The sequence below is a fragment of the Athene cunicularia genome, assembly GCF_003259725.1.
Source record: "Athene cunicularia isolate RWA chromosome 21 unlocalized genomic scaffold, athCun1 chr21_part1, whole genome shotgun sequence".
NCBI classification, from domain to species: domain Eukaryota; kingdom Metazoa; phylum Chordata; class Aves; order Strigiformes; family Strigidae; genus Athene; species Athene cunicularia.
Genome location: NW_020799127.1, coordinates 4,084,319 through 4,107,523, shown reverse-complemented (window position 1 = coordinate 4,107,523; position 23,205 = coordinate 4,084,319). Strand labels below are relative to the sequence as shown.

The window sequence follows — 23,205 nt, the reverse complement described above, 5'->3', positions numbered from 1 at the left end:
AGAGCTGTTGGAAACTGTAAATATATATATATATTTTTTTACTGACAGGATTAATTAAGTCAGAAAAAAGGATATAGAATAGTCTGAGAAGTGGGCTGAGTCCACTTGTTTCCCTGGCAGGTGATATTTACCTGTCTTCATGGGATTGTGAGGATGTTTTTAGAGACAGAAATGGGTGTAAGGACTGTATTGGGGGGTGGAGTGTATACAAACAGGCATGTGTGTGTATTTGTTTATGTATTTTAGGTTTAATTGCCACTGTATTGAAAACTTTTTATTTCTTTATAGCCCTCCACAGCCTTCCCGAAGATTCTTTCCTCCCCCTATGCCACTCTCAAAGCCAGGTGAGAACAGTTCTCTAATTCTGTACATCACATCTGCTACTGAAAAGGAAGGTTGTAGTGTTCTAGCTATTCAGGACACCAAGAAATACAATGGAGTGAGTTTGCAGAGGGTATTGGATCCATCTTTGCTGGCTGTCTTCTTTTTTACATTCTTTTCAACCTCCTCTTGCAGGAAGTGAAGGGTAGAATTTCATTCCTGAGGTGTTAACTATATTTCATGAGATCTGGCTGTGGCTCTTCATGTGCTTTCTGAGCACTTGACTGGAATTTGCTTATTCATTAACTGTTTCATCTTTTTGCTCTCTAACATTCTTGTTTAGTGAGTCAGTCTTGTTGAAATGATCCTTGGTTTTCTTTGTTTAACTGTAATAATGCATGCTCTGAACTCTTTTGTGTTTCTTTTTTTCCATTTCACTTCTTAATTTCCTCTTTCTCCAGCTTTCTCTCATCTGCATATTTCTACCACCCTTTTTTTGTGTGTGTTCCATTCCCTTTGCAGACCATGAAAGAAAAATTGAGTTGATTAGGTATCTTATGTCTGGCTATGTAAACGTGCATGTGCTGAACACGCTATCCGAGCATGCCAACGTGCTTGCATCCTCTGCTGTGGCTGCTTTCCAGGATGGAGCTGACCAGCTGCCACCTTTTCTCTTTCTGCCTGTTCCCAGTTGTCAGAGTGAGCGGGTTCCTAAACGAGATGGTTAGTAGCCAAACTTGATCTATGGTAGATGTAGAAGTAGTTCCAAAACACACTTCAAAATTCCTTTTTGCTTATCTTTATTATGTAGTGTTCTTGGGACTAGAAACTGCCATGGTTGTGGTCATGGAAGGATGGTGCTGTGCTTAAGTTTAGGGCTATTCTAGAGAGAATCATACAGAGAGTCTGTAAGCTCCAGCATGCTAGGTATCACATATTTTTCTGTGTCACTGGATCTATTCCCTGAAACTTCCCTGGACCTCTGACTTTTTTGTGTGTGTTCTTTACATAATTTTGTGATACTGGGATGAGAGATGCTGCAAATGAAAAAACAGCTAGCTGTAGAGGAGACATTCTGCTGTGTTCTGTATAGGTTTCGTTTTTGCTCATCATTTTGCCACTGATAGTGCTGTTCCTCTCTTACATTTGTGTTCTGTTTTATTATTTAAAAAAAAAAAAAAAAAAAAAAAAAAAAAAAAAAAAAAAAGAGGATGACATTCTGGTTCTTAATTGTGCCAGGGCAAGTCCATGAGAACTACTAGAACTGGCTTTTGTGTTTAGTTAAATGTGTCTTTCTGTTGTTTCTCTCTTCTGGTGTTTTTGAGTTTCTCTGCTTAGCAGTAAACTTGAGTGACTTAGAACCACGTAAACTTGGTGTGTTTGATGTTCCTCTTGCTGTCATCAGGACTGAGTCCAGCTGTTGATGTGCAGTTACATGATATGATGGGTGTACGAGAGTGACTACCCTGAGAAATGAATGGGAAGAGTAAATGGTGACACCAAAGCTTACTACCTAGCGTGATGGAACTGTAGTGCTGAGAATAACTGATTCTTGTAAAATCTGTCCTTCTGAGGTAGCTGCTATTTTACCCAGAAAAGAAAGAGAGTTCACTTGTTTTTTTTCCTTGAAAAGAGACTACACAGACACACCTATAAGGACCTTTTCTTAACTGGGGACTGTTGTGCCCTTCCAGTGCATGGAAAATTAAGTCATGGTGGAAGCTGAAAGATATACAGAGATGTGAGGACAGGACAACCTAAAGAACACTTGAGCAAGCGAAGAATGGGGCTTGAGACCGTAGAAGGGACAATAATTATCTGGCTTAATAAAAAGAATGAGTTTAGTACGTGAAAGGAAAAAAAATGGAAGATCAACTGCAGAGTTACAAAAATACCTGCAGCATACACAGAAACTAAGCTTTTAAAATGTCCCCATTTACAAAATGGCATGAACAAACAGATAAGAGGTTGTGTAATGATAGCTAAAAGATGTGATGCAAGTATGTGTGAAGGCATATCAGGTTATCTCGAGAATTTCAGTTATCCCATTTGTTTTTTTAGCATGGTTTATCCCTACATTTGTATGAAAGGAATTAAAGGGGATCTGGCCAGTAGTAATCACTAATACCAAAACATAAGGAGCCCAGAAACATACTTTGGCAGAATTATGGCTATGGAATAAGTCTAGTTCAGCCTTTTTACATACACATTGTCTTATCTAAACTGGTACAGGAGACTAGCAGTTTGGAACATGAAGTGAAGACCAAAGTTTTAATTTCTTCTTCTTTTGTTTTTTTTTTTTTTACATTTTTTTAACTTGTGTGGGGAAGGGGAAATGTACTTCATGGGTGAGTAGTGTTGCAGACACAGACCCATGCAATTCTAAATCATAAACTGTTAAGCCATAAAGTAAGTGATGCACATTTGAGGAAACTTTTTTTCTGTGAATGTAGAGAAACTGCTTATTTTTTGCGAGATTCTTGGATACGCTTTTGTTACTTAATTTTTTTTTTTTTAAATCTAGTAACTTATATTTTTAAAATGAAATGTTAAAAAACATCCCTTTGAGAAATAATGACTGCTGTAAGCAACACTATTTTCATGGAAAAGATGTGGTCTGCGTATGTACGTAGAATGCGTAGGATCACAGAAATTACATGTTTCTGAGAGCCCTAAGGTGAGCTTTACTTGTTCAGTCTTTGTAAACCATTCTTTTTTTTTTTCTTCTTTCTTTTTTTTCTTTCTGTCTTCAAGTGCCGGCGACAAAGCTAAATACTATGAGCAAACCCAGCTTGGGCCAGAGTGTGAGCAAATATGACCTCCTTGTGTGGTTCGAGATCAGCGAATTGGAGCCGACAGGGGAGTAAGTCCCATATTAATCTTTTAAGAACAGTGGGTGTGAGGAGTTTGATCTTTCACCTTTTGTTCTGTTCAGGCAGTGATGATTAGCAGTCACTATGGAGTGGCGGCCTGGCTGGTTTGTAGTGATTGAGTGTAAATTCTGCTGGCATTTGTTGTCCCCACTTGAAAGGACTGAAGAGACAGAATGACATCCTTTCACTCTTGAAGTAATCCTTCCCATGCACACCAGCTGAACAGGTGTTGGGAAAACTGACCCTGTGTATGCTGTGAGTTTAGATCCTTTGGGTCGCTAGAGACTTTATGCTCCAGAAGTCATCTAGCAGGCCCTGTTTTATGTTCACCTCCGCTACAGAGGTTTTCCCCTGATAGGGCTTTAGGGATTATTTTGCAAAGCCAGTTCCACAGAGTTTTCCAGAAGCACTGGAAGTACAGTATATGATACTTGACGCTGATACTGTGGTGCAGTAGAAAGTTCCAGTACGAGAGTCAGTAAAAACACTCTTACTTCTTAAGATACTGTATGGAGAGGTAACTGTTGGCAGCAGAATACAGAGGAAGACTGCTGTGTTAGTTTATCTTCCCCGCCAGTTGATTTCACTGTCTCACACAGGTATATTCCTGCTATTGTGGACCACACTGGAGGCCTGCCCTGTCAGGGGACGTTCCTGCTTCACCAGGTACTAATGAAGGCTGTAGAACAGCACGTTTAATCTCTGAGGAGAGATTAGAATGCTAATGACTGGATTTTGCATCTTGTCGTCTTCTTTCCCACACAGCAGTCTAATGATAGCTGTAGGGTCAGTCACCTTGCAGTCTGTACTTAGTCTGTTAACTTTGGGCTACGAGGAGAATGTTTGGCCCCTAGTATACTGCTGTTTCCCTTGCTTATCGGTGTACATCCCACTCATGAAAGATGAAAGCCATTTAAACATCAGGAACCTTTGGGACTGGATTTGTGCCTTCAGTGTGCTCTAGCATCTCTACTGAGGACACAGAAGGATCATGTGGATTCCACTTCCATTGGCTCTTTCTTACTGCATGTGATTACAAAATGACCATGTCTCAGTGCATTTTAAATGCCTGTAATAATCCTTAAAAATAATTTGTCTTTAGATAGATTCTAAGGATAATCCTAGTTAAATATTGTTTATAGGTTTATGTTATATTTTTTTCTACTCTCAAATTCTCAGTTCCTTTTCATAGAGTTTACCTGTGACTTGCATTTCCTCTTTTTCTTAAAATGATAGCAACATTTCTTATAGTTTAGGAATACCGGTCACATTCCAGTAATTTCCTTTAAAAAAAAAAAAAATTATTAAAACTGTTACTCATTTCTGGATCTAGTAGTGTCCTCATCAGTTTCTGCCAGTTCAAACCAGAATAATTCTAGCCTTCATAATTCCATTGCCAAATCCCCAATACAGGCAAACATATTTCAGCTTCTTTTGAAAAAGTCACACACAGAGCACCTTCTCCCTGGATAGCTGTCTTCTACATTTGCAGGAGTGGTATCTGTTGCAACCAACAGCTGGGGAATTTTTCTTTTTCAGATGCGGTGTTTATTCTAAAATTTTACCTTCTTCCCAGCTGTTACAGAGTTTTGTTATATTTTGATTTGTACCAGATATGCGTGACAAAGGAGGGGGATATCTACATGAGCAGCTGCTATTTTCTAGTAACTTCTTTTGGTATATACACTTTAATATAGGTATATAAGCACACATTACCCAAGTATTTGCTTGGTTTTGTGGTCAACTCTGATATATCCCAGGGATCATACATATCCTCTTTGAGAGCACAGCAACAATTTCAGGACTATTTTAAGTTAAAAAACCTCTGCCATTGTGGATTGAAGAGGGAGAAGTATAATTTCTGTTACATGTGAAAAATATAATGTTCCTCTTGATTTTAGGGCCCTGAAACACATGGGTGCTTGTTCACGGTTACAGACTAATCTAAATGATCTTATTTGCTTCATTTTTGAAGTATAAATGCAAAATGGACATAGTTATTGTGTCTGTTTATGTGGCAATACTTCACCAGTGGTATTTTGTTGACTCTACCAGGGAATCCAGCGTAGAATCACAGTCACAATCATCCATGAGAAGGGCAGTGAGTTGCACTGGAAAGATGTGCGAGAGCTTGTTGTCGGTGAGTATATTGCTTTGCGTGTTGCTACAGGGAAGAAGCAACACTAATGATAATTCTCTTTGTATCAGATTCTGTCATGTTTATGAGTATTGGCTATGAGAGGAGGATTTTGAAAAAGATTCAGAGAAAGAACTTAAGTTTTTCAACTTTCACTTACAACTGCTTGTTAATCATGTAGTGTGAAATTATATTTGGGGAAACAGATTCCTTCTGTGTTTGAGGTTTAGTTTTAACTGATTCCTTTTTGTATCCTTTTCAGGGCGCATAAGAAATAAAGCAGAGGTGGATGAAGCTGCTGTGGATGCTATTCTGTCTTTGAATATTATCTCTGCAAAGTACCTGAAGTCCTCTCACAGCTCCAATAGGTAAGTAGAGTGAGCACTCTAGTAGGAATCTAAAATTTCTTTGACCTCTGAGGTACTGGCAGGATGTTTGGAAAGCTGTGAATGTTGCTTTATTATTAATGTAGAATTTCATGGGCACAGGGCATAGAGACAGAGAATGAATGTTGTCATAAATTCTTACTAAAGCTGAAGTCCACCTGTCTACATGGAGGATTTCTTGATAGTGCATTTGAATTACTTTCTATGTATAAGCACCATAAAGGGAGGATGGAAAGGAACAGTTTAAGGGAGTCTCAAAATTTAACTCAGAACTTTTAAACTGACATCTAAGCTTGTTGCTAGAATACAGCATTGAGGTACAAGGGCAATCTTGGGGATGTATTTATGGATGTGTACATACCTATATTATTCCTGGAACAAGCATGTGACAGTTGGAAGCAAGAGCGATGCTTTGTGAATTAAACTTTATAATTTGTGAATTTATGCAGATGGATCACAAATTTACTCCAGTTCTAATAAGGGAGTGTCTGTTCCATGTAACTGCAGTCATTTGGGCCCCTGACTGAAGGTTTCTGGTTTCGTGTGTCTCCTCATTAGGGTGCGTTGCTGTAAAAAATCAGACTCCACATTGTTTTGCCTCAGTGTTTGCAACAAAGGGCAGTGAAGCAGAATGCTGCATTGCCGGCACAGCCTCTCTCTACTCTGACATCAGCCAAGTCACTTGATCATTCCATTGCTCTGTTTAGCTGGTGCAAAGCAGTAATATCCCTGAAATTTAACTCTGAGCATTTCCAGAGGGGAGAGGATCATTCTGGAGCCCATCTCTGCTGCAGCTGCTGAATGCTGGAGGTGGTATCCTTCTAGGAGCTGAAATGGCTTCTTCCTTCTCCATTAGAGGCTTGGACTTTGAAATACCACTGCGATATTAAAGGTGGATTCAGGACAGTGCTCCTACCAGCTGAGTGGCTTCCTGCCACCTAGTGACTGCAAACGCAGATGGTGATGGGCTTTCCAGCAGTTACTTGCCTCCCACTGCGAAGTGGGTATTTCATTTTTAGTGAATTTGAATTAATGGATCAGTATAACTGGATGTAAAGGGACTGTTGCTCATTTCTAGTCTGATACTATTGGATTTGCAGTTGGAAAGCCCTGTACTTTCTGTTCTCTAGCGATTTCAAGAAATTCCTGTATAGCTCTTTGGTTTTCTATTAGGTGTGCCTCTTGGATGAGCACTGAGTGTGAGTGAAGTGAAGCTGTTGATCATCTCTTAGCAAAATGCCAAGATTTAAACTGTGGGCTGAGTGCATGGTGGGGTGGGGGAGTGGCATTAAAGCCCTGGTAGGGGTGTGTCTTATGTTTGGTCATTGTCTGCAGACTTTTTTCCTGGCTGGTGTGGTTTTTTTTTGTTGTGTTTCTGTTTTGTTTTGAAGTCCACTTGTTCTGTTCCTCTCTGCTATTGCTTTTCTGTTTGGCTTTTGGCTGCACTAACTGAAGCTCTTTCTATGTTTTTACAGGCTCTTTCTTGATAAGGATATGCCTAGGTATTTTCTGTTTGCTTCCTTTGTACATAAAGATTCTTGAAAATAGAATGCTTTATGTCTCATTTTCTATTACTGCCATTTCTCTTTTAGCTTTTACTGAATTCTGTTAGCGTGCCTCTTAGCTCTTCCAGAAGTAGTATACCTCCTCCTCCTTTGTGTCAGGGATTTATTCAGGTACAATTCAGTGGGGATCTTACGAAGATAAATTCTCATTCACATGTAAGAGTTTCCTTCGTTCAGTCTTTCTGATTCTCAAAATGTGCCATTAGAATGTAGTCCCTACTTGTAGTCCTTGCTATTTTCTTTCTTTGTTCTGTATCAAATAACTAAATTTGGAAGTTCTTACTGTCTCTGACTCTGTAATGTTTGCCATGTTTGAAGTACCAAGTCAAGGACTGAATGATTAGGTTACTTGAAATTCCAGCTCAGAATTGCACTGAACAAAAAGCAGTGGCTGCCATGTGACTGGCATTCAACCTCTGTTATTAGGTTGGATTTGCATCTGTAATTTAACTGTGTGGTTGCTGCTGCTTAGTTTACCAGTTGGCAGGGAAGTGAGACGTGTAGTAGCTGCTCAGACTGGATTCCTCTTTCACCTTCCAGACTGGATCCCAGCCAGGCATGCTGGCTGCACGGTCTGGGACAATTTGCACTCTGCTTTCGGTGTTCTGCCTCTTTGAAAAAGAGAAGACTTAAGTGTTCAATGTTCTCAATTCACCACCTTTCACTAATGCTAAAATCCACTTAAAAATCAGCTCTGACTATACATTGGTGCCTTTTAACCGGTTTCTCCTCTTCTCCATGCTTTGCTTGTACTGTGCTTCGTTTTCCTCCTTGCACCATTGGCTGTGCTGAAAGAAGTTTGCTCCCTTCTGGTTTTTGTCTCCCTGTATAACTGTTCTAGCAAGTTCGGGTTTGGACAGGCAAGACTCTGTATATTTAACTTCCTAACTAGACAGAATCCAGTAGAATAACAGTCTTGAAGCTATACTTGACTTGGTGTTCATCCAAAAATCATAATTTTGCGAAAGAAGGGCCTTTAGTGCTGCACTGATGGATGTTTACACCTGTGTTCTCTTTTCATGGTGAGCAGTCATGTTTGGCAAATGGTGCAGAGGTGGTTCAGGCCCTGGGGACTTGGGCTTTCCCATCTGTGGAGAACCAGGTTTTACTACCTTTTCTTCCACCCAGATAGCAGATCTGGAGCTTGCTAAAAGTTTTATAAAATTAGTCTCATAACTAAGACATGATGAAAGATTAAAACATGGGGACTCCACACAGATTTGTAAAGGGTTAGAGGACAACCTCTGTTGTTTGCCTAATCCAACTCAAGTAAGGATTATTACATTGCAGTGCTTTTAAAGTTGCCAGTGACTTAGCCTTTAGAATATGTTTCTCTGTGGCATTTTTAGCACAAGTAAGACGTAAGTAATTTCTTAAATATGCTACTGCAAATGCAAGCAGTATTTCGCAGTATTCTCAAACTGTATTACTTGACTGCACAGTTCATGATGTCTCAGTGTATTAGCTCGGAATTGGGTAGCGGGTGTCAGGAGAAAGGGGTTCTTGGGAACTTTTATTTGAGATCAGAACTCTTTGTTTCTTGTATGTCTGCTCTTAGGCTGCTTCTTATTTATTCTTATTTTGTTATTTCTTTCTTCCACCCTCACTCTGCTTTCTGTCATTTGTTTTTGGTTTAATTTTCTATTTTTCTGAGCCAGCCTTGGGCATTACTACAGAAACTCTTTAGAGATATAACCTGGTTTTTAAAAATAATATACATGAAGCACCTTCTTGCTTTGTTTCATGTCATTTGGACTTGAAATGGGATGGAAAACCTCAACAGCAAGGGGATTAGGAAGGGAAATTATATGGAGGTGATGAAGAATTAGTAACTTCTTTGTCTGTTACCAGTGTAGAGAAGTGTGCTGTATTCCTGGGTAAGGGTACAGGGCTTCTTTCCAAAGGAACCTCCACTGAAATCAGTCTCTACCTGTGAGAAAGGAGAAAGCTCATTCCCTTAAGCATCTGTTAGAGAGGAGAGAGTGTAATGGTGACTCTAGATCTAATGATTTAGCTGTCCTGTGTATGCTGCTCTCACTTTTTACTTCAACAAGTGAACTTTCCTGGTTGCTGGGGTAGAACTGTGGGAGCCTTCAGCTCCTTTCTTTCCATGTATGAAACTGAAGAAACTTCTTAAAAGAATTTGTGTTAGATCTACCAGATCTATTTGAAGCTAGTAGGGACTTAGAAATCTTTATTGGTTCAATATAGGATTTATCCCTACCTATCAGTCATTCTGATTTGCTATCAGAAGCTTCTGGTTTTATAAGACTAAGTATTAGAGGGATCTCTTCTGTTGCTGTATGTTAGTCCTGAAGTATGATATAGAGTAAGTGTTTTTTGTAAAAAAGAATCTTTTAATGCACTTTGGAGGTCTGTCTGGGCTGAATTGCACCTGAAGAAATAGAAAGGAATTCTGTCTGTTTAGAAATACTGGGTTTTAGTGCTGACTTCCTTGTAGTCTTTGACAGCTGTTGTTCTCTTCAGTATTCCCTCTTCTCTTTTAGATGAGTCTTTTTCCTAATAGGCAGTGGTGTCTTATGCCACACTATTTGAGGTAGAAGTAGGTAGTCTTGGGAAAGAAGAGAAGGTCTTTGCTTCAAGCATTTGTTATCTAACCTACTGAGACTCATAGGAAGTCAAGGAAGAGATGCTTTACAGTGACCAGTGAGAGGGATGGAGAGGAACTCTTACTATTGAGCTTTTACTGTACTTTTTTCCAGGACTTTCTATCGGTTTGAAGCAGTTTGGGACAGCTCTTTGCACAACTCGCTTCTCCTCAATCGAGTGACACCGTATGGAGAGAAGATATATATGACCCTTTCTGCTTACCTGGAGGTTAGAGACCTATGCCTTCCTTTTTATTTGTGACTCAAGTATAACTATTTGAGACAGCAGACAGTCTGTACCGGAGATAAATACTTACTGGACTAAGAGATTTTGATTCCCAAAGCTAGTAAAAGTGTTTATTAATTTTCTGAGAATAGGGTGGAAAAATTGATCCACAGTTAACATTTTGATGTCAAGGTATTACTGCCTCGCCACAAATGTGCAGTGAAACTGTGGGTCTCCTTAGCTTTCGGTGCTTCGTTTTTATCTATCTTTGTATCTAAAAATCTGTTGAAATCAGTGAATGTTGCTGTGTAAGTACTACTAGTGTTACAAACACTGGTCTAGCTCTTGGCTTTGCATGCAAGACCCTGTTTTGTGTAGTACAATTATTTCACCCACAGGAAGCATCAAGAAATCTGACAGATCTCTTTACACAGAAACACATATGAAAACCCTTCACCAAAGACCCAAACAAGAACAAATTTCAAAAAGCTGACGCACTAAAAGAAGGAAGCAGTGTAACTTGGCATAGTTGTCTGCAGCCACTCATTCATTACTGTTTTTTCCTCTTAGCTTGACCACTGCATCCAGCCTGCTGTTATAACAAAGGACGTTTGTATGGTCTTTTATTCACGAGATGCCAAGATCTCCCCGCCACGATCACTACGCAGTCTTTTTGGCAGTGGCTACTCCAAATCTCCAGATTCGTAAGTTCAGTTACCAATTTTGGTATCAGTGTTTTGTGTCTGCATATGCTTTTTCTCTTAGAGGACATGGGGAGAATGTAGCTTAGTTTTCTTTATTTCTTCCTTGAAAGTTATAGTTCTCCAGTCTGGTTTTGAACATTCATTTCAGTGAAACTCTGATGGCTTCTCTCTCTACTGCCCCCTTTTCCAGCCTTCTCACTGAAGAGTTGGGAAGGGAAATCCATTTTTCAGGCTTGCACATAGATTACCCTGATCCTGACTTGGAATGTACTGCAGCAGCTGCTCTCTGAGTCTAACAGGGGGTGGGGGGGAACATGGGGAAAATGCCTTTTTAAGAGATCTTGCAGTCTGTCCTGGTTATTTTACGTCAAGATTAGAATTCAGATGTAGTTCTAACAACTAAAACTTTGTATTTGGGCACCACTTAACTAAAGCTAAGGTACTTTATTTCTGAAGATAATAGGTGTTTGTTTTGGTTTTTTTCCCCTCTGGTTTCTTGTGAACAGCAATCGAGTAACTGGGATCTATGAACTGAGTTTATGCAAAATGGCAGACACAGGAAGTCCAGGTAAGCAGTGACTGGGTGTTCAAGTGATAAAGATGCTGTAAACTGAAATATTGCGGAAAATATCATAGACAGAACAGAGTAAACACTTCTGTCCTGATAGGAAGGGGTTCCTGTGTTTTATAGCAGCAGTGGAATATTGCTCTTCCATAAAAAAAAACTTACACAAGCTTTTAGTTTCTGTTTACTATTGGGAAATCAAGGATTCACTGAAAACTTTACATTTTCTGACATGGGTATGTCAGGGAACTGGGCTTGTACCCAAATCATAGACTTAGGGGACATAATACGTGGCTCATAACTAACACAGTTGAGACTTGGTTTTGCAGCAATGGAGTTTTCTCCTTTGTCTTTTAAAGATATTGCTGATACCTGATGCAAGCTCAGTAACTTGGAAGGAATGTAGTTCATGTAGTATCAGTGTATTTTTCCTCTAAGCCCTAGAAATTGAAGTTTTTCTGTTCAATTAGACTGAGCAGGAGCTTGCATTAGATCAGGGTCAATGGTAAACACCTGAATGAATTAAGGAAGCTGGATTAAACCAAAACTCTTTGGGATGTGTGATGGCTATTAATGAAATGGTTGCCTTGTATATCTCCAGCCAAACAGCAGAAGTGTTGGTTCTTTACAGATTGCTAATTGGTGTTTTTAGTGGCATCCCTCTGGCTATGCCTTTAACATGTCTTACGTTGTTTTTTACTGCTCAGGAATGCAGAGGAGGAGGAGGAAAGTCCTAGATACATCTGTGGCTTATGTGCGAGGAGAAGAGAACCTGGCTGGTTGGAGGCCCAGGGGTGACAGCCTCATTCTAGAGCATCAGTGGGAATTGGAGAAGCTAGAGCTGCTGCATGAGGTGAGTAAAGAGATAGGGGAAGTGAAAGAAAAAGCACGACTGTACCTTTGAGTTGGCCTTTAGTCTACCCACTGTGAGACCTTCTGAGCTGAATGGGTTCCCAAATGGGAGTTTGTTCTCAAAGTCAAGATCTAAATAAGTTCTCCAACAGAGAAGACACAAAGCGTGTGGCTGGCTGCTGAGTAGGATCTTCAGCTCAGAATTTCAGTGTCTTCAACAAACACAGATTCAACTTCTAATGCCATTGTAAACTCCCCTCCCCAGGGTAGATGTTTACTGGTATGAATCTTAAAAAGAATGCATAATAATTCAGTGACTGTAAAACAAGCAACGTCCTGGAGCAGATGATACTGATTTCTTTTCTTACTAGGTGGAAAAAACCCGACATTTCCTTCTGCTTCGTGAAAAGCTTGGTGACAGCATCCCCAAGTCCCTGAGTGACTCACTGTCTCCCAGTCTGAGCAGTGGAACCCTCAGTACCTCCACCAGCATTTCCTCACAGATTTCAACTACAACATTTGAGAGTGCTGTGACGCCCAGTGAGAGCAGTGGCTATGACTCAGCAGACATAGAGAGCCTGGTGGATCGGGAGAAGGAGCTGGCCACTAAGGTATAACATGAGAAAAGCAGCATGGGTCTAAATTGAAGTGCTAAAGATGATTGAAGATTAGTGACGAGCTGCTTAGATAGCATGGTGAATGTCCAGTATTGTGTGAGTTTTATTTTAGTATGCTCTGTATTGAAATAATCCATTCTCACCAGTGGGTGCTGGTGTCTAGGTTTGTGCTATGGCTGTACCTCATTCCCCTTCATTAGTAGTTCTCTAAATGAAACTGTCTCATTTTATCAAGGGAAGTGATTATTCTCCTTTTCTGGGATTTTTCACAGCAGTTTAGAATTTGTTTCTTTTTTCACGAGCTACCAAGCGTGTCTTGGCAAATAGCCTCTTGTGTTCAGATTTCTCTGAAAATCTAGGTTTAAAATTCTCTTCTGTGTTTTGTTTGTTTGTTTGTTTGTTTTTCTCCTGCCTTAGTGTCTGCAGCTGCTTACTCACACTTTCAATCGGGAGTTTAACCAGGTGTACAACAGCATCAGTGATTGTAAGGTAAGTGTTTCATGCAATACAATAACTGTATTTATAATACAATAGCAATATGTTTGTGGTTTGTGGAATCTGTTGATACTCTGAAGAGACAAAACACTTTCATTTAAATTTTCTTTATTTTCAGTCTACTGGAAACATTTGGCTATTTGGCATCAGGTTCCAAAGACTACTGCGGGAATTGGAAGTGATGTGAACTTGGACTGTAGTATGGCTTCTAGTTTATTAGCAGACTGGAAGTGCTCTTACTATCTTTCCCTGTGTACACTTGCCCTGTGTAAAAGGATAAACAGGCTCTTTTAAAAATTCTGACTGTAGGTACAGGGAACACCAAGTTGCAAACTGAATAGTTTGATGTTCTGTTGAGGAAGTCAGGGTGTGAATAATCCAAAGTGTAGGACGTTAGTAACGAGCTGTGTCTGTAGAGGTGCACATTGTATTTTCAACCCCAGATGGGTTGATGATGCTTGTGTGCAAAAATTTGTCTACTGAGTAGGGAAACGGCTGATAGAAATACCTTTCTATTGTCTGAGCCTGCGGCATGCCGTGTCCTAGCCAGGACTGAACACTAACTACAAAAACCCCTCCTTGTAATGATTTGCCTGTGTTTGTCCTTGTAGTTGTCAGATATTTCTCCGATTGGGCGGGATCCATCCGTGTCAAGTTTCAGCAGTGCTACCCTCACACCTTCATCTACCTGCCCTTCTCTGGTGGACTCAAGATGCAATTCAATTGATCAGAAGTGCGTACAGGGCATTAATAGAAAAGCATGACTTCTCAGTGCTTCACAAATCTGTCTTTGCTACGTTTTCTGAGGGTTTTTTTCTCCCCCTTTCTTCCTTTTCCCTAGTTTCAGGTATTTCTCTGTACAGCCCCCTCGCCTTACCTTCTCCAATCACTGTGCACAATTATTTTCCCCCATTTTGTTCTTTTAAAGTGTTTTTTTTTTCCCTTTGTGCTGAAAGAACAGTCAAATGCTTGTCATTCCAAGTAACCAGTGTGTAGAGCCCACAAGCTTTTTCCAGAGTGCTGTTAAAAGACCTATTAACAGCAACCCAGCATAAACCAGTTGGGCCAGTAATCTCTGTTTGCCTTTCTGAGCTGTATCTGTGGAAGATATTTCTGATAAAATTGGGAATAACTATTTAGTGAAAGACACGTAGTTTGTAACTCCTCAGTTTAACATCCCTCAGAGGAGGAGTGCTGACTAAGTAGTACAATTTACATCAAACCCTAGAGAGACATATGTCTGTGTTTGGTGAAATGAGGGAGAAGTAGTGGGGAAACAACTTACCAGCAGTTATTTTAAGTTTTATTGCACAGATTTCAAGGGAATTGCTATTTGATACTGTATGAAAGGATGCCAATGTCATTCAAAAGTCTGGACTGGAGGATGGGACTTGTAATACAGGCTGTGCTGTAGGTGCTCTTTAATTTCCATTGTCACATTCAGTTGGTTGTTTGTGACTTAGTTTTCTTTCCCCGCTTTTTTTTTAAAGGACACCAGAAGCAAATTCTCGTGCCTCCAGTCCCTGTCACGAGGTGGAACAGTTCCAGATAATTCCTGCGGTAGAAACTTCCTATCTTGCCAGAGCTGGAAAGAATGAATTCCTAAACCTCGTTCCTGATATTGAGGAAATCAGACCAGGGTAAGTTTTTTACTGTCGTGTGATCATGGCTTCCTGAGAGCTGTCACAAGGGCTTTCTGAGATTTGTAGTTTCTTTCCCGCATTTGAGGCAGGTAACTTAAAAGGATGATAACAGAACTGCAGAGTCCTGTGTGATGGAGGCAGGATTGATGAAGGTTGTGTTGATACTTGATCTTTGCAGCATTCATTCCCTGCATCTACTTCATGAACAGGATTTCCAGTGACTTAAATTTAATGTCTGTTATCAAAACCATGGCTGAAGTTCACTGAAGTAGAGATCTTTGCGGGTCCTTCTTTCTGTGAGACTTTTGCATAGCTCTTGAAAACAAAATTCAGCTTGCTGTAGAACTTTTTGATAATAGGTGCAGAAAAAGCATATTAAAGACCAGGTGTCTTAAACAGTGTTTGCAGTTAATAGAGATATTCAGTAGGTGCCTCATTTAGGGGAAAATGTAATCCTGTTTATCTGTGGGTTTGTTTTGTTTTGTCTTTTTCCAGCTCTGTGGTCTCAAAGAAAGGATACCTCCACTTCAAGGAGCCACTCTCCAGCTCCTGGGCCAAGCACTTTGTGGTGGTTCGCCGTCCCTATGTTTTTATTTACAACAGTGACAAAGATCCTGTAGAAAGAGGAATCATAAACTTATCCACAGCTCAGGTGGAATACAGTGAGGATCAGCAGGCAATGGTAAAGGTCAGTCTGAGCGCTGTTGTTTATTCACCCATAGAGCAGGAACATTACAGGTAGTAGTGCATCTGTCCCATCCTGCATGTCATCTCTGGTCTGAGGAAAATGCATCTGTGTCTTGGAGAATGTCTGACATCTGATGATTCTGCCCACAAAGTTCCCAGTTTGTTCACTGTTTCTTATGTTTTAGACGCAGCTGTACAAGAGACTGAAACTGCTGTTAGGCACTGGCTTTGCTTTTGTGAGCATGTGTTGGTACCATCGCTCTGTGTCTTTGTTTTTTGTAGTTTTGTTTCTGTGGTGTTTTGGGGTTGTGTGTTCTGTTTGTTTGTTAAAACACCAGAAGAACACAGAAACATCCTGCAAGGACTTAAATTAACTTTACTGGTCCATCTCAGCAGCTCTTAAAGTCCACACTATAGTTAAAACTACATTTTGTAGAAGACGTCCCATTTGACTGACCAATAATATTGTGAAAATGACCAGTGAAACTTAAATGGAAGACCTTAGGTCTTGTGGATTTTAGGAATGTGACATAGCAAACTCTTCCTCAGAGAGGAAGTGTGCTGCAGGAGCTTAGACTTCAGGATTTTAAATTGTCCTTAATATTCCAGACACCCAACACATTTGGTGTATGCACGAAGCATCGTGGGGTCCTGCTCCAGGCCATCAATGACAAAGACATGAATGACTGGTTATATGCCTTCAATCCACTTCTTGCTGGCACAATACGGTAAGAGGCAGTTCTGGGCAGGCAGTTCTGGGCAGACAGTGCTGCAAAGCATAAAGGTGGTGAGATAGCATGTCACAGAATTTAATCTTGTTCTGAAGAATCTGACAAGATGGGTAAACTAAAGGAGGGAGGAGGGTGGGCAACAAAAAAAAACCCCCAAAAAATCAAACAAGCCCTATATTCCAGGAAATGCAGTGGTTGTTGCTTTGGCCTGTGACATTCTTAACAGATATATCCAGTTAGAACGTGTGTGGTGTGCTTCATGCAGTACCACATTTGGAAGCCTCAAAATGATTTCCTTGTATTACTGTTTTACAGATTTATAAAGCTTCTTGCTACCTCTGTGCGGACAGGCTGGACTGCCTTTTCATGCTCTTGATTGTGTGCCCAAGCAGAAATTCTCATTTCCTTCCCTTTTTTGAACTTCTCTAGCAGCCTTTTCTTTAACACAGGTCACAGACATCCCCTGCTTGCTGGAGAGATCTTACTATGCTACAGTAGCTCTTCCTTTCAGTAAAAAGAAAAATTAAAATCTAAGCTATTACTATACAGCATCAATTTCTCAACAGTGCAGTCCTTAAAAGATCCTGTCTTCCTTTAAAGGAGCACAGCTCAAGAGAGAAGTCTTTCTCATTACAGCCCTTGATACATTTGACTTTTTGAACATACGGAGAAAACTAGCATTTAAAGGATTCTTAAAAGGATTTAAAGGATTCTTAAAAGGATTTTTAAAAATGGTGGACAAACTGTGGGGAGGGAAGAAAAACAAACTTCCAGAATTCAACAAATATTTCTCTGCTTCTTTCTTGCACAGGTCAAAACTGGCTCGAAGACGCACGGGCCAGCTGAAGTACTGAGTCCATGTAATGTTCTCATCCGTTCGCCCTAACTCACCTTCTGATAGATAGTGTTACCTCTCATTTTCTCTTTGTGATTCTTGACAGTTTCTCTTGTATGTATCCTGTGGCTTAACATCCCCTACCTTCCCAACTCCTTCAGCACATTTTGTAGGTATTCTAACACTACCTTGTTTCTTTTCACTTGTACCAAGAATCGTACTAGTAGCATGTGGCAAAAAAAAAAAAAAAAAAAAAAAAAAAAAAAAGAAAAAATAGAGTGATTATGCACGACTCTAAAAAGAAAAAAAAAAAGTTATTTATTTTTTTTTTCTTGTAACAATTGTTTTCCCATTTCAACTGACCTTTTGGTGTCTGTCCCACTGTCCATTGTTGTCTGTCTAGACTGCTGCAGGTTTTTCATTCAATTTGTGACTTGGCAGTAGTCATTGGTTCCCTCAGGGCAAAGTTCTAATGCCAGGGAAAGATAAATTCTTCTATGTAGACATTACCCAGCCAGGAACTGCAATAGCTCCTCAGGCTTTCTGGATCCAGGCTCTAATTTAAACTCTGTTGAAAGCTGATATTGGACAAATTTATCTGGGCAGAGTGGATTTTGGACTTGGTGCAAGTTTTTGAGTTTCCAGGGTCCAACGAGCTAAGGCATGAGCTGGAAAAACCAAGAGGAGCTGGATAGAATAACCTGCCTTTAAACTCTTGCTGTGAGGTTTTAGGTGAACAGTGCTTGGCTTTAACCCTCCCAAAACATTAACGCTCACTCCTCTGCCTCTGAACTGAGGAGATGGAATTTGTGCTGATGTGAGGAAAAATAAAGCACATCGCTGAAATATTAGAAATAATCCCTGAAGTTTTAGATGCTCGGCCTCGTATTTGGCAGATTGAGAGCGTTAAGCAGAAACGGGTCAGTGTGGCTGTTCCCCAGAGCGCTTTCAGGAGATCACCACGGGAGGGCACCATCCCCTTTCTGCTTTTGGTTCTGACTTCCGAGTTCCTGTAGCAACAGTCGTCACCTCTCTTGGAAGAGATTGACGGGTTGTCACTGGTATGTTCGGGTAGATTGCTCTTGGGCGTCGTTCTGAAAGGCCTGCTTCGTGCATGCGTCCCTGATCTGCACATGGCGAGAGCATCCTCTGTCTACAAAATACTTTAGACACTTAGCACTGGCAGTATTCTCTAGGGAACAGCAGGACACTTTCACTTCCTTTTGGAATAACTGTTGAATGTCTCCTAATTTCCCTGCTACAGTTTTCATCAGCTAAAACCCCCTAGTTAGTTTTAACTTCAGAATTAATCCTTCCTGGAGGACGGATCAAGGGGACTCTGGTCCTGGTCAGTGGGGTGTAATAATTGGCTTCTTGGAGATCAGCTGCATGGTGTTAGTTCTTGACCTACAATGTAAGTTCTCCTTGTGGCCAAAATTTTGGTCCTTGCCCTGAGAAAGGAAAGCAGAATGAATTTCCTTTTTGAGAAGTGAACTCATCTTTCATAGTTAGGTTTTCAGGGAGGTTGGGGAGGGGGGTTGTTTGGGTTTTTTTACTATGTTTCAGACTGCTGTGCTATACTTTCTTGACTTACCTTGGGCACTAATAGGGCTAGCTGTGATCCTGGGCGATGTACAGGAATTTCGTCCTGAGGTTCGAACCTCTCAAGGGAGAGGTAAAAGGGTTTTGTTCTACTATTACAGTAGGCACATCTAGGCACACTCCAGCTCAAGAAGGTCATTTTGATTCAGCTCACTCATCAGCAGGCCATGCCATGCATTGGAAATTCTATGGCAGAAGTGTACGTGGGACTGGCATCAGCTGAGCAATTTTTTAGCTTTATGGGGTTTTCATTCTTCAGTAGAGTGCAATGCATAGTGAGACCTCCTAAAGGCATGGCTGGCAAAGGAGCAGGGAGGTGGAGTCTGACACTTGCTGGGACATATCTTCATTTATTTTGAGATAGTACTCAAGCTAAGTCATGTGCTCATGCTATCTCCTATGGTCCTCAGATTTATTTCAGAACTGGAAGCCAGAGTGATGGAGCATCCTGGGGACCCAGGAGCATAATAGGGATGTTGTTTGTGTTTTGTTTTGTTTTGTTTTTTTCCATTCTGTTTTTGTCTTGTTTAATTGTGTGTGACTCTTAATACAGTGACGATATTCCTTTGTTACGCAATGGATGATAGTGCACTTCCAGTGTGTGGAGAAGTAAGACTGCTAGTGCTGCAAGAGGGCTCCTCAGGCTGGAGCTAAGCTGATCTGAAGAATTAGGTTAATTTAAGCACTAAGTTGTTGCTGCCATCACCACTGTTTATAATGAAAGTGGAACCGGTTTGAGGAGGCGTAGTGATTGAGGTGGTGATATTTTGTGACACACTGCGAGCATTTTAATTTTTATCTTTTCTTTTTTTAACTAGAAGAAAACTAGTTTGCTAAGTCTTTGCTTTGGATAAGCCAGAAAATGAACTAAGGGGTTATAGGCATTGCTTAGAAACATGATTAAGGGATCTTCCTTTAAAAGCAGGAAGAGACAGATGCTTATTTTATGCAGAGCTGGAAGTGTTACAGCTGTGTTACGTAAATGTTAACTCTTCTGAAGACTCCAAGCAGCTTCTGATGACTTGATGTCTATGTGGATAACATCATCAGAAGAGCAAAATTCTATTTTTAAGCATCGGTACCTCTTAAAGCTGCATAATCTGTGACAAAATAGATTCTTTATGTGTGGAGTTCAAATGGGCATTACTGTTTTCAGACGTACAGTTACAGTTTTTCACCAGTTACTGAAGCCTACTTTGAGACATGTTTCCCTACCTGAAACTGGACTGAAATCACTTCAGATTTTCTTTAAAAGGATAACTAAGCAAAAAAAAAAAAAAAAAAAAAAAAAAAAAAAAAGTGGATTTCCATTCCCTTTAAAGCTTTTTCTATGTAGCCCAACATGTCAGAAATTTCTATTTAGAAACAGACCAAGAAGGGAAAAGTGTGCTAAGCTGCCTTCTCTTGACATTTAAAAACCCACGCTTGGTTACCTGCTGCATGTATGTGAAGTCCTGGAGTCAGACAGCTCTTGGGACTCGGCCACTGGAGACGAGGCATCATGCTGTGGGCCTGCCAGCCCATCGAGCATAAGCACTGGTAGTAAACTTGATAGGCATTTCTTGGAGAGAATGAGTGTGAAACTGTGCTGTAGTTTGGGGTTTTTATGTTCCGCACTTAAAGGAAGGAGAAAATTATCTTTTTTGTCTATTGAAAACCACGTTGTTGGATATTTTGAAACTAAACTAAACCTCCTATACTGTATTTTAGAAATGCACTTTAAGTACCTTTTTAAAGAAGATTCCTATATTCTGGGATGCAGAAGGGAAGGGAAAATTAATTCCGGACCACTGAGAAAAGGGTTTTTTTGGTCAGTGTCTAATAGTCCTTATTACTGATTAGCAAGGTATTTCAAAGCAAAGACTTTACTTTTTGCTGCTTGTTATCTAATTTACAGGGATTTCATTTTATGTAACGTATATTTATACATCTGTAATTAATTGCACATTAGATAAGAAAGAGGATTAACCTTGGTGTAACACCCACTGGTACTATACAATCAACTAATACTGCCTATGCATATGCATCTTTCTGGTACTCTTGCAGAGCCTTAGTCTGTGTTAGTTTTATACTGTGGTGGGTGTTTTTGTTGAAGATGCAGCCGTTGACCTGCTGCTCAAAGGAAGGATATAATGCTGCTCTGGAACGGTTTGCTGAATGTACTTTAAAATGGGTCTCTAACATGTGTGCGTTGCATCTCTCCATTGTGGTTAATAACCCCAATATGTGGTCTGAACTGTACTGTATGTAGCAGGAATGTATTAATTTTGTGCTTCCTTGTTTAAAAACATCAGCTGTTCAAGAAGGGGATTGACTTTTTTTGTTCAGAAGGCCATTTATGCACTCTAAAGTATTTGAAATCAAAACTAGTCCAACACCTAACCAGATGGTTGTGTCCAATGTTATCTGGAACAGTTTTTAAATCAACAGGATTAGCTGTGCATTCAGAAAACTGAGGGTATGGAGGTCATAAGTCTTCAATTCTTAATGTTGCCAAGTTAATGGCCTGATCCTGAGCAGTCCTGAACTACTTCTTGCTTGCCTTGAAACCAGGGACTAGAAGCAGAGGGAGTCTTGAATGATCAGCACTTCCCAGGATCAGTTCTTAATTTTCCACTCTGCTTGTTCATACTTCATGTGCAGTTGATTAAGGTTCTTGAATTTGGACATGAGACATTCTGTTGCACTGAAATACATATTTCTTTTTAAATGCGGTCCCCATTTCCCTGTTTAATCTCTCTGTACACAAGGTATACAAGGTATATGCTGTGTAAGTGGCCTTCTTGAACAAATCTCTGCAAACTGATTTCATCCCAGCGAAGGAGTGTATCAGCAACACTGTACATTAATTTCAGGTTTTCATTTTCTTATTTTATTTTGTAAATATATCTGATATTTGGAGCTTGAGTATACAAAATGTAAATATAGTTCATGTATTTGTACTAATTCTGATCCATTTGCTGTATAGCCTTAGGTGTGCAATGCAGATATCTAACTGTGTATGGTAACCTTGCACCACTGAATTGTTAGTGAACGAGGTGAAACAATAAAGGTACAACCAGTGCATTAGCAGATACAATGTGTGTTCCTTTTATTATGATTTAATGACTGGTATCTTAACACTGATTACTTGTTTTCAAAACCTGTTCTGAAGAAGCTTATGCTTTTGTGAAAAGAAATGTGTCTTGGCAGTTCTTGAGAAGGACGAGAGGCCCTTCTTACATTTCCTCATCCTTCTCCCTTTGATAGGTTACACGGCATTTCTAAGTAGTTTTTGGATGCTTTCGAAAGATTCTTGTGCTTGAAAGATAAAAGAAGGTTGTCATGGTGCAACCAATACAGAATTTGCTTATCCGGGGGTGACATTAAAAATGACAGGAAGCATGTGAAATCAAACCACCAACACGTAACAGTAGAGGGCACCACCTCTGTGGGCAAAGATGTGTCAGGGAATCTCTCAGAATCGTTCTCATCTTGGTCTGAAAGTGGAAAGTTCTTTGTAGTCGTGGTGAGGAGACTGGACAGGACATTCCCAAAGCATTTAAGTCTCACAAAAATGGGCTACCACTTGCTGTCAAACACCTCTTGTAACTGTCAAACAGCTGCATGATGGCAAAATACTTCTATCAGGCTGCTGGCTAGATCTGTTCTTTATCAGAAAAGCTATCATGGATGTTTTGCTGCCGTTGCCAATTCTTTATTTTTTTTTCCAATTGTGCGCTAGAGTAGCCTGTTAGCTTTCTCCGGTTGCCTCTCTGACAGCGTATTCCACAGCGCAGAGAAGCTGCTGTTTTACTGCTTTCAGATTCATTCACTCACTGCTGTGAAATAAGGTGAACAAAAAAGTCGATGGGTCAGTTTGCTGCCAGTCTCCAGGTTTCGAATGTGCCTTTAACAGAAGGTAAACATGCTTGAAACGTAGGTTTGTCTTGGTGATGCATCCGACTGTGGTGGATCAAAGGTACGCAACCAGCTTTCTTCTCTTAAACGTGATTTTAATCTCAGTGCTGACACCAGGGCAGGTTTCGTTTGTTTGCCCAAATTCTAGGGCACCCCAAAGACAAGCTGCCAGCTGTGATACCCGAGGTGCGCTGCTGCAGCCGAGGTGTTTCCTCCGCTGCGCCGCAGGCGGCGAGTCCTCTGTAATCAGTGCAGAGAGAGGAGACACCAGCCAGCGGTGCCCGCCGGCCGCCGTTCCCGTGTCCCCGGGGCACGTGTGGGGCTCCCCGCCTGCTGGAGGCTGAGCCTGTGCCCCCTTGGGGCTGCTCTGCCTTTGGAGGGGGGACAGCCCTGGCCTGGGCCACCGTCCCGGTGCTCGGGGCCCCTCACCCAGCAGCGGTGTCTGTCCCTTTAAGGG

General features: G+C 40.6%; 1 protein-coding gene across 25 annotated transcripts in view; it reads left to right on the top strand.

Moving 5' to 3' along the window:
* KIF1B (kinesin family member 1B) overlaps window positions 1–21,922 on the top strand; it is a 90,684-nt gene extending 68,762 nt beyond the window's left edge. For 12 of the 25 annotated variants that reach the window (XM_026862443.1, XM_026862440.1, XM_026862434.1 and 9 more), the window contains 18 exons: window positions 289–344; window positions 844–1,044; window positions 3,076–3,184; window positions 3,794–3,860; window positions 5,250–5,334; window positions 5,594–5,699; window positions 7,193–7,219; window positions 10,006–10,120; window positions 10,688–10,821; window positions 11,328–11,389; window positions 12,094–12,239; window positions 12,610–12,849; window positions 13,273–13,344; window positions 13,962–14,083; window positions 14,841–14,990; window positions 15,489–15,681; window positions 16,290–16,408; window positions 17,223–21,922. In XM_026862443.1, coding sequence (XP_026718244.1) covers window positions 289–344; window positions 844–1,044; window positions 3,076–3,184; window positions 3,794–3,860; window positions 5,250–5,334; window positions 5,594–5,699; window positions 7,193–7,219; window positions 10,006–10,120; window positions 10,688–10,821; window positions 11,328–11,389; window positions 12,094–12,239; window positions 12,610–12,849; window positions 13,273–13,344; window positions 13,962–14,083; window positions 14,841–14,990; window positions 15,489–15,681; window positions 16,290–16,408; window positions 17,223–17,265 — 2,047 coding nt within the window. In that variant the 3' untranslated portion in view covers window positions 17,266–21,922. The remainder of the gene's footprint in view (window positions 1–288; window positions 345–843; window positions 1,045–3,075; window positions 3,185–3,793; window positions 3,861–5,249; window positions 5,335–5,593; window positions 5,700–7,192; window positions 7,220–10,005; window positions 10,121–10,687; window positions 10,822–11,327; window positions 11,390–12,093; window positions 12,240–12,609; window positions 12,850–13,272; window positions 13,345–13,961; window positions 14,084–14,840; window positions 14,991–15,488; window positions 15,682–16,289; window positions 16,409–17,222) is intronic. The other 13 variants (XM_026862455.1, XM_026862453.1, XM_026862458.1 and 10 more) reach the window with 3 other exon arrangements.
* The last annotated feature ends 1,283 nt before the right edge of the window (window positions 21,923–23,205 follow it).